Below are 16926 nucleotides of genomic sequence, written 5' to 3'. Positions count from 1 at the left end.
TTATTTATGCATGAGAGAGAGAGAGAGAGAGAGGCAGAGACACAGGCAGAGGGAGAAGCAGGCTCCATGCAGGGAGCCTGACATGGGACTCCATCCCAAGTCTCCAGGATCCCACCCTGGGCTGAAGGCAGTGCCAAACCTTCAAGCCACCAGGGCTACCTTATAGTCCTATCTTTATTATAACTTTCACTACTGAACTTGTGGTGATATTTTATACCCAGGACAACAGTTACTAAAGTATGTCTCATATGTTGTCCTCTATTAAATTGGTGAATGATTTCATGTGTATAAGATAATTCACTAGGATGAAAAAAAAATGGGCTGGTGAGTTTGCTAAGAGACACACAAGATTAACACGCCCATTTGGTTTATCCAACCCCCATTTTTTTTTTGGTACTGCATTGGCTTCTTTCTTTGGAAACTCCATAAACACTGGAGGAAATGCTATCAATTACAGTAACATCTGAGTTTGGTGAAGGGTGAGGAACAAGCATTATCTTCTCCAGGTTAAATATATTCACTTATTCATTCAATTGTTTTTTAAGTGTCAATAATGTACTAGTCATTGGTAATCAGCAATTAATAACATATCTCATATCCTAGAGTTTACGGTCTGCTCAATTTTACTTTTCCTAAAACATACATTCTACTCCACACCTAAAAATATGAGACACGAATGCTTTCTCCTGACTAAGACTAACTCTGCTTTATATCAATAAGCTACTTTGAGTACCTCTTGGTAAACTAATATCATGCAGACATAATTAGAAGAATTCAAGCCACTAAAAAAATATATGATCATTTCACTTGCCACCTGTTTTATCAAGATCACTGATGCTGATGATCTGACATAAGCTGCAGTGGTTGGTCCCTGCAGAACTCGAAGGAGCAGTGTTTATACGATTAGGATGTCAGGATATTGCTCACACAAATTACAATCTGTATGGCTAAATTCTCCAACCCAGAGGCATCTTTTTCAGTCACTTCTTTCATGGCCTTTCAGGAACAAGAGTTACCAGGTTATTGCTCATTTTAATCTGTTGGTGCTTTTTGAGCTCCTGTTGTGGTCAGAATCAGGGCACTTCTCTTCATGGAGTAATAGTTATAAAGATAAATAACACATAAATGTATAATTTAATGGACAACTTTAGAAACTAATAATTTCCTTTGCAGACTCCAGATCTCAATGAAGCTACAAACAAGTTGAGTTACTAACTACATCTGCTTTCTCAAGTATCCTGTTTTAACAAATGTGTTCAGTTTGGCCAAGAACTGGCAGTGACAATTATTTAATAAAAGCCGTATGGAGAATCTGTGTTCTTTCACTTGGTCACTTAGCAAACATTACCTTTGTATTCCCTTGGTGCTTCCTAATCTCAATAATAGGAGACCAGAAGGACACTAAGCCATTTCCTTGCCAACTTCCTAGGGAGAAAACCTGACTTCATTGCTAGGCTACAGTGCTGAGCAAACTTTCACATTTCAGGATGGGAACTGGCTTGAGGATCCAAGTGGTGATTGTTGGTCTCATAGAATTGTAGTGGTGGGGTGCCTGCGTGGTGCAGTACCTTAAGCATCCAACTCTTGGTTTCAGCTCAGATCATAGCAGGCTCCATGCTCAGAGTGGAGTCTGCTTAGGATTCTCTCTCCCTCTTTCTCTGCTTCTCCTGCTCATGCTCTCTTTCTAAAATAAATAAATAAATCTTAAAAAAAAAAAAGAATTGCAAAGGCAACATTGATAATTAAAACAAACAAAATGAAAGATGTTGGCGTTCTCTCATGGCCATCTGTGACTTCTTTGTGCTGGTACTTAGTGTTCAGAGGGGAACTGAATGTTTGAATTGGCTCTCAGTTTTGCAGCGAAAAGTGAAGGAAAGCATTCTGCTAATGCCTGCTTGTTGTATTTTTTCTCTCTAAACATGATTAGAAATATGATATTAAATCATTTAAAATTCCATTGCCATATCACATTTCATTTTATATATTTAGCACTTTGAAATATCATACCTTAATTGTAAAATTACATTTGCTACCTTGAGCCAAGAATCCTTTTATTGTAGTGGTAACCTTAAACCTCTAATTTTTAATAGGATTCCCAGATTTTTATTTTGCTATGAGAAATTATGAAACATGATCTGACTTGTTTTGGCTGAGTTTCAAGATTTTGTAAAAAGAAATAAAAGTGATTTTTATTTCCTTTTAGACATTACAATAATTGTGCAGCATAATCAGAAAGAAATGTGATATTCATGACTAGAATAAAAGATTATAGACATTTTAGGGCATGAATAATAACATATATTAAAACACATAAAAGCATAATTATGTTGAATCACATCAAATGCTATTTTTTAGTAGTATAAAACATAGTCAAATTTTGGCAAGTTTGTTTGGCTCAACTTATATTAGGAAATTCTCTACATTGCTGCTACCTTGTTTTATTAAGATGAAATTGTGTAATAGTAACTCTAAGTGTGTTAGACCTTAGAATCTAATGCTAGTTCTTCTATGTCTTCACTTAATGCCTGCATTCAGGCTATTTGTGCAATAAGTATATCTTAAAATGGTTATGAATGAAAGAAGGAAAAAAATGTTAACTGATGTAGTTACTTAAAATGGAAGTTCAGTCTTTTTAAAAATCCAGAAGCTATGGTGAAGAAGTGGTTATGACTATGAATTATACCACGTTTGGGGGATTATATGAACTTATTTACATGCTCTACTCTGTCTTTGAGCACCAAATATAATATATATTTGATTAGGATGTAAAATGAGTATGTTTCCAGATAAGATCAAGATGATATTAATTTTTTTTTAGAATATCTGCAGATTTTTAGCAGAAGAAAGAAAGTGCCTTGCTATAGGCTATGTCCTTCTTAGAATCAATGGTTGCTCATTGCAGTTCTGTCACTGGCAGTTCATGTGATGTGAACAAGTCCTTTAAGTTTTGGTAGAAGCATTTTGTGCACTTTACCAATGACACTTAATGCACACACAAAATTTGCACTTCCTTACCAATAACTGTGTGGTTCCTAGGAGCCCACCTGGTGGTTGGGAATTTTTGGATTAAAAGAACTCTGTTAACCCTTCTTGGTCTCATTCTTTTTTTCTTTAAGCATTTATTTATTATTTATTTTTTAAGGGAGAAAGTAAGAGAGAAAGAGAGAGCACAGATGGGAGGGGCAGAGGAAGAAGGAGAGAATCTCAAGCAGACTCCTTGCTGAGCACGGATCCTGACATGGGCTTGATTTCATGACCCTGAGATGACAATCTGATCCAAAACCAAGAATCAGGCACTTAATTGACTGCATCACCCAGGCGCCCCCCTTTTAAGACTATTATTATTCCAAGAGGAATCAGCAAAAATTAAGAAAAAGCAAACAAACCAGAAATCCGAAAACATGAAATTGAGACTAATCACTCAAGCTGATAATTATGTATGAGTTTTTTTTTTTTTTCATTTGATTGGTGGCCAGAAACCAGACATAGTGAAATTGATGAGCCAGTGCATCCTGCTGGTGTTGGCTACAGCAGGAAAGGAAATAATCCAGATAATTGTTTAATTGGATGCTACTTAAAAGAGAAGCTGGAATTCCCCAAGAATCATGGTCCAGAGTAAACATCTTTTCAATAATATTGGTTAAATAAAAACCCAAGGATGTTGCATTGATGGCCAGTATTTATGAGATTCCATTTTTATTGCCATGAAAATACTCCTTTTAACTGTTCCCTGCCAGTTCTTGACAGTCTCTGTTGTTTTACTGTTCAATGTTAAGTATTTCTAGATGATAATTTTGCAATATTATACTTTTCATGAAAGGGGAAAATAAATGAAATCCTTAGTTACATAGTTACAGAAAGACAATATTCAAAAGCTTCCTATGAATAAAGGGGAAAGGAGAAAAATGAGTGGGAAATATCAGAAAGGGAGACAGAACATGAGAGACTCCTAACTCTGGGAAATGAACTAGGGGTGGTGGAAAGGGAGGTGGGGGGTGACTGGGTGATGGGCACTGAGGGGGGCACTTGATGGAATGAGCACTGGGTGTTATTCTATGTGTTGGCAAATTGAACACCAATAAAAAATAAATTTATTAAAAAAAGAGCTTCCTATGAGAGGCAATCTGTACAAAGGTTATGACACAGATTGTCATAAGTCAGCCTGAAGGCGAATCATCTTATATCACTTATATTTTATGGAAGTTACAAAGTCTGTAACTCAGGTGAACTTTTTGTGACTCAGTTTCCATTCTTGTAAATTGCAGTGGTGATAAGAGGGTTGTAGTAAGGGTTATACAAGTTAATTTATATAAAGTGCTTATACCAATGCCTGGCACATTATAAGTGGCATATAACTGTAATAATAATTTGCTACCATTGCTGTTTCCTTTGTAACAGTTTCACATAAAAGTGACTTTTTGTGTAATTTAACTGAGTCATGGCTGTTTTAAGCTGGTGTTCTGACTGAATTATCATACGATGGTAAAGTCTATCAATTTTACAAGAAGTGGCTGAGAAAAGCAAGCCACATACAATATATTTTCTTCTGCAGCTCTTTCTAGAGAGAGGGCTAAATATCATTTTGGAAGTGGAACGACCAATTAATGTATTTTGGTCCCTGCTTTTCCTTTCTTTTTTCCATTCACTTGGAAATTTACTTTTAGGGCTCTTTCTCTGAGCTGTATGCCTTCATATTTAATGATTGCCATTTTAATTCTTTTTATAGTAGTAAATATTAAATATCAGGCAGACTACTTCCTTTAATTTCCCTTTGGAGTAATAAAATATTACCAGTAAGTTTTTCTTGGTATCTGTAGCAATACTCTTTGTCAAAGCAGACGTACTTAATAAAGCCAGGAAAACACCTGAAAAGCTCTTAGAGTATTATATATTCGATAATTGAAAATATATCAAATAAAGCAAAAAGCCAAGAGATGAATTTAGGAAGTTTTCACACAACAGGCATTATGATAAATTCCAAGTACCAAAAGGTTTTAATGATTAATTTTAATGATTTTTTTCAGAGATTATTAACATGAATGAGAATAACTCCTTTGTAAATCTTGAAAGAGATGAAGTTTCTGATAGCTCAGCAAACACTTATTCCAAACTCCCAGATTTTGATACCTAAAAATGTGCTTTTGAATATTTAATTTTACATCACCAGTTTATAGATTTAGACCAATGAAGTAATTAGAATATGAACTCCTTTGTAATCAGCTGTCCTCACAAAATGAGATCCAGGTATCGCTCAGGAAAAGTACGAGAGTGATATTAAAAATGCTAACCTGTAGACTTATGGAAAAGATGGTGGAGTAGGAGGATCCTAAGCTCACCTCATCCCATGGATACAACCAGATAACATCCACATCGGTATAAATAACCCAGAAAATGATGTGAAGATTGACAGAACAGAGTGTACCTCTAAATGTAGTGAAGAGGCCACATCAAAGAGGGTAGGAAGAGTGGAGATACAGTCTGTGGCTAAAGGGACCTACCTGCATGACTATCCCTAAGAGGGAGAGACATGGAAAGGGAAGAGGAACAGGCACTCAAAACAAGCACCCCAGGCACCAGGGACCCAAGTGGGAAAGACAAATTTCTATAATATTTGGCTTTGAAAATCAGAGGGGCCTAACAATCAATGGTGCTTAAAATATGGAACATTAAAAATCAGTGGGCTAGGCTCTGGGGGAGCCAGGAGGGCAGAGTCCCCACCTGTAAAGAGATAGCACACAAACAATCCTGCTGAGATACAGCATAGAAGCAGCAGTTTGAAAAAAGCCTGGGATCCACAGGAAGGAGATTTATTTACTAGTCTCAGAGCATGTTCTGGAGGGACGGGGATCTTTGGGAGACCCCTCTAAGAACACAGAACTGGTAGGCACTTTTTGCCTCCATTGCCCCCCAGCTGAGATACCTTTGGGAACCAGCACTGAGCAACACTGTCCACCTAGCTTGCTAACAGTGCATACTACCCATGGACATGTGTGTGGAGCTTCCCTCTCTCCCCCCACCACCACCCCTGAAGCCCAGCTGGCCTGACTGGAGTTTTCCCCGGTGGCTGCAGGTCCCTTCCCTCAGTGGATGAGCATAGACTTTGCAGGCATCACATGTCACACCCCCTCCAATATGCCCTTGGCCACAGCCCATTCAAACTGGTGCCACAGGCTTGGCAGTATGCAGACAGCCCCAACAAGGTTCAGCACCACTCCAAAGTGACTCCTGACCCAAGGAGAGGGGAAAATGACCACACATACCAGTCCAGCTATAAGCTGTGCCACCAATGAAAGTTTTCAAGGGGTAAAACTGGGAAATCACCTGGAAGTTCATCTCTGGCAAATGCCTGGTCTGGCTCAACTCAAGCCCAGGACAGCCCCAGACTGGCCCACTAACAACACAGGGACCAAACTCTACCCACAATAGGCAAAGAGAGCTAGTACAGATAAATGGATTGAAGACAAATGTCGTTCAGCCAAAACAGTAGGGCTCATGCAAAACACACGGAATACCCCTGAAGTGCCAGGTTCTGGTGAACAGGGGACATGCACTGCAGGGCAGGACATCTTCTCACTGCATTCGAGAGCCAAAAACGTACCTGACTTTCCTAACACATAGAAGTAGATGCGGAGAGTTGGACAATATGAGGAGACAGAGGAATATGTCTCAAGTAAAAGAACAGGACAGAATCACAGCAAAAGATAATACTAAAGTAATGATCATAAAGGTACTACATTTGAGAAAAGAATGGAAGACCACACTGAGATCCTCAACAAAAGGAAAACATTATAAAGAACCAATCAGACTCAGTAATTTAAATTAAAAATACACTACACATAATAAAGTTAATTAGAGGAAGCAGAAGAATGGATAAATGACCTGGAGGACAGAGTAATGAAAAGCAATCAAGCTGAACAGGAAAGACAAAAATTATTAATAAAAAATGAAAATAGACTTATTTTCAGCAACACCATCAAGCATAATAACATTTGCATTATAAGGAACCCAGAAGAAAAGGGAGAAAAGGAAGCAGAAAATTTATTTGAAGAGATAGCAGCTGAAAATTTCCCTAGGGAAGAGATATCTAAATCCAGGAGCCACAGAGAACTTCCAAAAGAATCAACCAAAGAAGGTCCATACCAAAACAAATACAAAGGAAACTGCATAAGGCTGTCAGCTGATTTTTCAGCAGAAACTTTGCAGGATAGACGAGAGTGTCACAATATAGTCAAAGTGTTGAAAGGGAAAAACCTGCAACCAAGAATAGTCTATCCAGCAAGGCTATCATTCAGAATAAAAGTAAGTAAAGTGTCTCCCAGACAAACAAAAGGTAAAGAAATTCATGAGCACTAAATCTGCCCTACAATAAATATTAAAGGGAGCTCTTTGTATTGAAGGAAAGACCTAATTTGGAGTGAGAAAAGTAGGAAACACAAAGCATTAAAATTAAGTATATCTTTAAAAATTGGTCAAGGGACTCACAAAATAAAATGTTGTAAAGTATGACACCATATACCTAAACATGGAGGGGAGAGAGGTAAGGAATGAGTTCACCCTTAAGTGACTGTCAATTTATTATAGACCACTATATGCATGAGATGTTATATACAAACCTTATGGTAGCCACAAATAAAAGAACAGTAATAGATATGAAAAAAACGAAGAGAAAGGAATCTATCACCAAAGAAAGCCAGCAAACTGTGAGAGTATAAGAGAAGAAAAGAACAGAGAAGAACTACAAAAGTAACCATAAAATAAGTAGCAAAATGGCATTAAGTACATATCTATCAATAATTACTTTGGATATAAATGGAATGGATAAAAAAGCAAGAGCTTTCTATAGGCTGCCTACAAGAGATGCACTTCAGACCTAAAGGCATATGCAGATTGAAAATGAGGGGAGGTAAAGGATTTATCCTGTGAATGAAAGTGAAAAGTAGCAATATGTATATTGGATAAAATCATTCACCATAAAAAAAAAAATCATTCACCATGATCAAGTGGAATTATTCCTGGGATGCAAAGATGGTTCGATACTCACAAAATAATCAATGTGATACATCATATCAACAAGAGAAAGGGTAAAAACCATATTATCATTTCAACAGATGCAGAAAAACATTTGACAAAGTACAATATCCATTCATGATAAACACTCTCAGCAAAATAGGATTAGAGGGAACATATCTCAACATAATAATGAACGTATACAAAAACCCCACATCTAACATCATATCATACTCAATGAGGAACATTGAGAGCTTTTCTCCTAAGATCAGGAACAAGACAAGAATGTCCACTTCATCACTTTTATTCAACATAGTATTGGAAGTCCTGGCCACATCAGTCATGTAAGAAAAAAAAATCAAAGGCATCCAGATTGGTAAGGAAGAAATAAAACTTTCCCTATTTGCAGATGGTATGATACTATATATAGTAAACCCTAATAATTCCACCAACATACAACTAGAACTGGTAAATGAATTCAATAAGTTCACAGTATACGAAATCAATATACCAAAATCTTTTGCATTTTTTACACTAATAATGAAGAGGCAAAAAGAAAATTAAGAAAATCTCATTTACAATTGCACCAAAAAAATAGAATACCTAGGAATAAACTTAACCAAGGAAATGAAAGACCTGTACTCTGAAAACTATAAAACACTGATAAAAGGTATTTTTTAAGATTTTATTTATTTATTCATGAGAGAGAGAGAGAGAGAAAAGCAGAGACACAGGCAGAGGGAGAAGCAGGTTCTATGGAAGGAGCCCAACGTGGGACTCGATCCCGGGTCTCCAGGATCACACCCTGGACTGAAGGCGGCACTAAACCGCTGAGCCACCCAGGCTGCCCTGATAAAAGGTATTGAAGAGAACACACAAAAAAGAAAGATATTCCATGCTCATGGATTGAAAAAACAAATATTGTTTAAATGGTCATACTACCTAAAGCAATCTACAGATTTAATGCAATCCCTATCAAAATACTAACCACATTTTTTTTTACAGAAGTAGAACAAATAATCCTAAAATTTATTTGAAGCCACAAAAGACCCCAAATAATGAAAACAGTCTTGTAGAAGAAGAACAAAACTGGAGGTGTAGCAATCCCAGATAGATTTCAAGATATACTACACCACTACAGTAATCAAAACAATATGGTACTGGCACAAAAATGACGTATAAATTGGTGAAACAGAAGAGAGAGCCCATAAATAAATCCAAGATTATATGGTCAATTAATTTTGGACAAAGGAGACAAGAATATGCAGTGGGAAAAAAGACAATCAAATGGTGTTGGGAAAACTGAACAGCTACATGCAAAAGAATGAAACTGGGCCACTTTCTTACACCATACACAAAAATAAACACAAAATGAATTAAAAACCTAACTGTGAGACCTGAAACCATAAAAATCCTAGAAGAAAGCACAAGCAGTAACTTCTTTGACATCATCTATAGCAATATTTTTCTAGATATGTCTTTTGAGGCAAGGAAACAAAAGCAAAAATAAACTATTGGCAGTATATCAAAATAAAAAGCTTCTGCACAGTAAAGGAAACAACAAGAATAAAAAGCAATGTATTGAATGGGAGAAGATATTTGCAAATGACATATCTGATAAAGGGTTAATATCCAGAACGTATAAAGGACTGATACAGTTCAACACCAAAAAAACCCCCCAAATTATCTAATTTAAAAATGGACAGAAAACGTGAATAGACATTTCTCCAAAGAAGACATACAGATGGCCAGTAGACACATGAAGAGATGCTCAACAGCACTCGTTATCAGGGAATTGCAAATCAAAATTGCAATGAGATAACCACATTATTCCTGTCACAATGACTAAAATAAAAAATTCAAGAAACAACAAATGTTGGTAAGGATATGAAGAAAAAGGAACCCTCATGTGCTATTGGTGGGAGAGAAAACTGGTACGCCAATGTGGAAAACAGTGTGAACCTTCCTCAAAAAATTAAAAATAGAATTACCCTATGATCCAGTAATTACATTACTGGTTATTTACCCTAAGAAAACAAAAACACTTATTCCAACAGATATGTGCACCTCTGTGTTTATTGTAGCACTATTCACAATAGCTAAATTGTGGAAGGAACCCAAGTGTCCATTGGCGAATGTATAAAGAAGAGGTATACTCACACACACACACACACACACACACACACACACACACACACAATACATGCTGGAACATTATTCAGCCATAAAAAATTAAATCTCACCATTGCAAACAACATTTATGGATAGAGAGAATATAATGCTAAGTGAAATAAGTTAGTCACAGACAAAAACCATATGATCTCACTCATGTGGAATTTAAACAGCAAAACAATAAATAAAATTAAAAAGAGACAAACCAAAAAATAGACTCTAAGCTATAGAGAACAAACTGGTGGTTACCAGAGGGGAGATGGATGGGAGGTGGATGAAGTTGGTGAAGGGGATTTAGAGTACACTTATTATGATGAGCACTGAGTAATGTATTGAATTGTTGAATCACTATATTATATACCTGAAACTAATACAACCCTATATAGTAATTATATTGGAATTTTTTTAAAAAAGAGGCAGATCCAACTGGAATGTCACTTTGGACATTTACTCCTATCGTAATGCCTGACCCTTGGGTGAAATTCTGGTGATAAAGAAGCCATCTCATGCTGATAAGGTTGAAAGTCATATTGAGGATAGAAGAGAAGGAAGATAAAAGGAGCTTTGTTCTGATACTGTTGGGCCAATACACTATCCAGGGATTTCTTATTTCATGAAATGTATACATTTTTCACTTCCTTAAGAGAAAAAAAAACAAAAAACACAATCAAATGGACTAACGTGGAGACAAATTTGTTTAAAACCCATAATTCTGGGGATCCCTGGGTGGCTCAGTGGTTTGACACCTACCTTTGGCCCAGGGCGCGATCCTGGAGTCCTGGGATCGAGTCCCGCATCCGGCTCCCAGCATGGAGCCTGCTTCTCCCTCTGCCTGTGTGTCTCTGTCTCTGCCTCTGCCTTTGTCTCTCTCTCTCTCTTTGTGTCTATCATAAATAAATAAATAAATAAATAAATAAATAAATAAATACCATAATTTTTATGTTTGACTATATAATATTCGCAGCTTCGTTCAGTTGAATCATAATAGTTATTTAGGATTTCTTCCATACTTAATTAACCCATTTAAATTTCTGGAAATGATGAAAGGTATTCTAAATGGTAGTAGAGACAATCTGTAATTTATTTTTTGGAGATCATGAGTGAAATTCTTTTGACAGTTTGCAATTTTAATAAAACAATTTTAGTAAAAATTTTGTCTTTCAAAAAAATTTAAATATATCTTTTCTATTTGTGGGGGTAGGAAATATAAGGAGAGGTTCATTATATTCATTATACCAAAGTAAAACTTGGTACAAATAAGCTAGTGTGAAAAAGCAAACCCAGTATTTAAGTTTAGAAAATTGTGCTTTGTTCAATTGAAAAGAGATGGTCTAGGATAGTCTGTATTCTTCTTCTTCTTTTTTTTTTGTATTAATTATCAGATATTAGAGGGCAAAAAACGTTGCTTAATTGCCAAAATGGGTATCTGTTCTTCTAAGGTATTATTTCACCTCCATATATTTTCTTTCATTTTTCTTTTCTTTTTTATTTCCTTTTTTCTTCCTTTTCTCTCTTTCTTTCTTGCAATTATTTTCAAAATAATTCCTCTTTTTTATTTTCCTTTTTACAGTTTAGGCAAGATCAGGTACATTCAGGGTGGCATAGCTTTAGACTTCTTTTTACAATTCAAAACAGTATCCAGATACCAATATAACTCTGAAAGCAGAGGCTTAACTACAGTATAGGCAATTCTCTGGTAGATTAAATTTTTGCTGCCTACATTACAGATTTACTTTGAATGTCAGTGTTAAAGGCTAATTTAAGGACTCTTGATTTTTATGTAAAGCTCAATTGTTACAATTTCTACAAATATTCATTGAATTCCATCTGATGTAATTATGAAGGATTTTATAGGGGTGACAAAGATAAGAGGTAAGCTCAAGCCCCTAGCATCTATCTTACAAGAAGGAATGGGCAATCAAACATGGTGTGATCTAGGCCACAGGCCATCTATGACACAAATCGTATGAGGTGAAATGGCTACACTGTTGGTGTGTAGAGATGGTTCTTCCATGGAGCTCCTCAGGCTATGAGGATGATGAGGGGATTGGTCTAACTATCCCTCTCTTTTATAGGACACTAATAGAATCCGAAGATTTGTTTATCATTCACCATCTCCTGTGCTCCTCCAAATACATGTCTACTACCCTCAGTAAATGATGTACATGTAATGAGAGCTACGTACTAATGCTCTCTTTGGGACACATATTGCACTAGCCAAGGCCATTTGTAATATTTTTATTGTTAATTATTTGTTCTATAATCATTATCTTAATGTTTGTAAGGGAAAATCTTGGGATGGATGCTATCATACCGTTTGTTAATTGCTCTTGGAAGAAAGCACTTCATTTGCTTCTTTGTTCATCTTCATTTTGGTAAATATGCCTTGACATTTAATACAGAGTAGAAAACATCTACTCTTCACTGTCTCTATTATTATATCTAATGTTCTTTAATGAACATCTGGTTCCTTGCAGGACGGTTCTCTTTACTCTGACTTCTGTGGTTGTACTTGTCATTACAACTGACTGGATCAGCTGGGACAAGCTGAATCGGGGGTTTTTGCCCAGTGATGAAGTTTCCAGAGCATTCCTGGCTTCTTTCATCTTGGTCTTTGACCTCCTTATTGTAATGCAGGTAAGTGTTTTTGTATTTCCCTTCGATCACTAAAGCAGCTCTATGCTTTGTTCCAGTATAACAAACACTGTGTGTGCAGTGAAAGGCTCCATTAAGCTAGAGAAGTGCACAGTTTACAGTTGCTATTTGTAGGGTCTTCTCTGATCCTACTTTCAGCAGTTTTACTGGGAGGATATGCCAACCGGGCTTTTATGAAAGGAACACCAAAAATTCATTGTATGAACATTGCAAGGTGGGCCCTGAGTAACCATATAGCATGGTGGTGTTTTCCGCCAACGCTTCTAAACAAGGCAAAACAACAACAAAAACCCCTGTCATTTAGTAAATGAAAAGCTGCAGAGATGAGGATGATATAAAGCCAGCAAAACACGGATAAGCAATTGCCGAAGCAAGTCAGGGTTTTATAGCAGTGGAAATAGAATGATGTAAAAATGCTTTTTCTGGTTATGGAAATTATCACTTTCTTTCAGTACTCACTAGAGATCATTCCATTTTCATGTAAACAATATTTCTGCCGTGCTCAGCAACAGACTATTTGTACAATAGCATTCCACTAACCAGTGCTACTCATGTAATCTGCTGTGAATGGTTTGTGGGGTCTTAGGATCCAAAAATGGAGGAATGTTCCTTTGTATGAAAGGCCAAAAGAAACATTAACTATTTCTTGGCACTTTATGTTGCTCATTAAATGTCCATTCATTTGCTAGACATTTCTTATCGGTTTTAGAAGGCAATTTTGGGTTTTCCCCTCTTGAGGCATTAGAAGTTACCAGAACAAAGGCCTCAATTGCTGAAGGGAAGGTAAACACCATTTTGTTCCAAATTTATGTGAGATTTCACAAGATAGCAGCTTAGTTTTCTCATTTCTAGAGGCAAAGAAAGGCCTTTAAAAGTGATATTCTGTAGTATCTTAAAAGAGAATAATGGTTTGGTGTTTTTTTATGTTTTGTTTTGGGGTTTTTTGCTATGTAATATAGCTCAGTCATTAGGTTCAAGATGATTTCTAGAATATATTGCTATTTCAGTGGATAACAATATAAAACATGATATCAATTTTAAAAATTATATAAAATTGAATGTCTCATCTAAAAATTGATGTGTTTCTTTTTTATTTTCTGTGGCTAGTTTAGCACAGTGGAGAAAGTAAGAAAGCACTGGTGGGTTCCATATCTGTCTCTTATTTGCCTCCTCTGGATATTTATAAAATCAAATTTGTAACACTAATGCAATAATGTGTTATGCACTACTTGTTTAGAGGCTGTTTTTGTCTTCTTTCATCTAATACTCCTAAATGATTACTTCCTTATGTAAAATATCTGCTTTGGCCAAATGGCCTACTATACCTCTTTGAACCCATCATAGAATCAAAGGTATCAGTAGCCGAGTAGACCATTGTCTTTTTTGTTTGTTTGTTTGTATATATGAGAGCATAAATTTTTTGATTTTGTACCACTATCCATCACCTTCTACCCTCTTTTATAACATTTTAATTATTGTTCTAATAAGGTCACAAAAATCAGGGATTTGAAGGAGGAAAATATAACATTACAATTTACAGGTATTATGGACTCGCTCAAAAAGTACTTAAGGAGGGATAGAAGAAAGGAAGGATAGTCAAGATTTATGTAGGCAGAGTCAGCAAGACTGGGAAGGGGAAGGCATTCTAGATGAAGGAAATGACATGAAAATGTGGAGTCAATAAAGTGCTGAAGTGTTCAGAGAGTGGCCAGAACCCCAGTTGATTGAATATGGAGAGTACATGCTGGGGAATATATCAGTTTGGACCATTTTGGCTACAAGTAATAATAACCCCGCCAAGCTAGCTTAATCAAAGGGGGAATGTATTACTGCAGTATACGAATGTCTTATGAAAGAGAAGGAATGACAGTACATTTTAGGGACACATGAAAGCAGAGACCAAAGTGTACCAGGGAACCCAGACCTAGCTTTTATTCTCCATCTCTCATCTTTTTTTTTTTTTTTTTTTTAAACTCCTGTTTCCTTTCCTCTCTTACTGCAAAGCAGCATTTTCAGCATCCCAGTTCACATGGAAGAAAATGGCCATAACCAACACTTCAGAGGGAGACTGTTCTCTAGTTGTTAGGTTTAATTCCAGATTCCTGGGGAAGGGATTGCAAGAATTAGATTGCACCCCATCTGTGAAATGATGAGGTGTGAGTCCACAGAAAAGCAGGGAGATGTTGGGCCTCCAAAGTCAAATTAATTGATGTCTAATATGAGGAAGATTCCAAAAAGAGGCCCAAGAAAGAGGGCTCTTAATTCTTTTTCTCTCTCCTCCAGTGCTGAGTCAGCCAGGCAGGACTGTGGATTTCTCTTTTACTATGTCTCTTGTAGCTTAATCCTTCCTTCTTATTTGTCTACTTCTATTCAGTTCTGACTCTCCTCTATATTATTGTTAAATAATCTCCTATACAGAACCTTCTGCTTCCAGATGTCCCCTTGTCCCATGCACACTATAAGGCTCAGCCTCATAAACTTCCAATCTGAAATGCCATGTTGTACTTGCCTCTTCTCAGCCAAAGTGGCTCCTCGTTGTCCAAGAATAAAGTCCAGATTCTAAGAGTGTGCTTTCAGTGCCTTCCACATTCTGGCCCTGGGTGTTTGTTTCTTACATGTTTTTATGCTCTAGCTCTACCCCAGACCAAAGGACTTGTTGTATGGCCCTTGACTACAGCACACTTATTCCAAGATATCTGGAAGCCTCTTTTTCTCCCCAGATGTGTCTCTTCTTGCTCTGCTCATCCAGACCCTACCACTGAGGACCATTCCAATTCCCTCTCATGAAAACCATATAATCACTTCCTCCATGGAACTGCTGAAGCACTTTTTACCTGGACTACAAATCACCATTTCACTTTTTTCATACTCTATGGAGCAGGAACCATAACTTATGATTGTATATCCCTGGAGTCTCCCTAACACAGAGCCTTGCATGGGCAGCAGTATGGCCAGAGTAATAGCTGCTTGATGAGGATAAAGAAGTGACATTTGAGCACTGCGTCTCATGCAAACTCTGCCCTCCTTTGGGGGCATCATGTTGAAATTTCAGGAACTAGTGTATGTGAGTTTAAGGAAGAGAGTGAATTTTAGGATGTAGAGCCTTGGAAGGCTTATATATTCAAGACATTTAAAAACATATAGTACAAATGTCCTGACAAGTCCAAAACTAAGTAAACTGTGATCTAATTCATTCCAGAATCACATATTTCAGACAAAAGAAAATAGAAAAATAGCAAAATTAGTGGGAATGGAGGGAATAGTTTTATTAGAAGATTTTCTCTCATTGGACTCATTTAAGTGATTTAAAAGCAATTGACCTTAGACTTTTCTAATACTAGAAAAATTCAACTTACACTATCAAAAGATATTTTAATGTTTTAAGAAAAAGAAAAGGAAAGAAAAGAAACATTTAGAATATGGCATTACTCCTGTAAAGATTTTATCTTAATAAAATTAGTAGGTCAATTCTGAAAACTTTTAGTGAAAGTATAATTATTTTTATGAATAGTAAATAGGATTTTTCTACATTTATCATAAAAGTCATTTGTCATATCACATTTTTCTGTAGTTCTACTAAAGTCACTAAAACTAAAGCATAAATGGACGCCAATAAAATATAACATGTGACTCAGATAAATCACACATTTCTACAGACCATGAGAAGTAAATTATAAAAACACTTTGTTCTGAGGAAATCTTATCTAAATTTCTGTTTAATATTTATAATTTTGCCATTTGATTTTTATATTCCTTTAGCTCATTGCATATGTACTTAATTTGCAGTTACATCCCACCCATTCATCTCTTGTTAGATTGAAGAAAAGATATATCTAAATTATATAAGAGTTAAAAAGATAATGTATTGTAATCAAAGGAAAAAAAAAGTGTTCTAGGAGTCCACCTGTTCAAAACAGAGATCAGTGTAGACAGAATAGTAGGACAAAACTTCAAATAGAGATGAGAGTAGAAGGGCAGGCAGCTAGAATTTGAAAAGGCAAAACAATAAACAAGACAATTTTCTCCAGCTAGCTGGGAGTAGTATCATAATCATCACAAAAAAAACTTGGTTTTGATCCATTAAATTCAGAA

General features: G+C 36.2%; 1 protein-coding gene across 5 annotated transcripts in view; it reads left to right on the top strand.

The window, feature by feature from the left end:
- The window catches only part of TMEM117 (transmembrane protein 117), a 496200-nt gene that overhangs the window by 401571 nt on the left and 77703 nt on the right, over nucleotides 1-16926 (top strand). For all 5 annotated transcript variants that reach the window (XM_077870369.1, XM_077870370.1, XM_077870368.1 and 2 more), the window contains one exon: nucleotides 12657-12816. In XM_077870369.1, coding sequence (XP_077726495.1) covers nucleotides 12657-12816 — 160 coding nt within the window. The remainder of the gene's footprint in view (nucleotides 1-12656; nucleotides 12817-16926) is intronic.

The sequence above is a fragment of the Canis aureus genome, chromosome 25 (assembly GCF_053574225.1).
Source record: "Canis aureus isolate CA01 chromosome 25, VMU_Caureus_v.1.0, whole genome shotgun sequence".
NCBI classification, from domain to species: Eukaryota; Metazoa; Chordata; class Mammalia; order Carnivora; family Canidae; genus Canis; species Canis aureus.
This window is presented reverse-complemented; position numbering and strand designations above follow the sequence as displayed.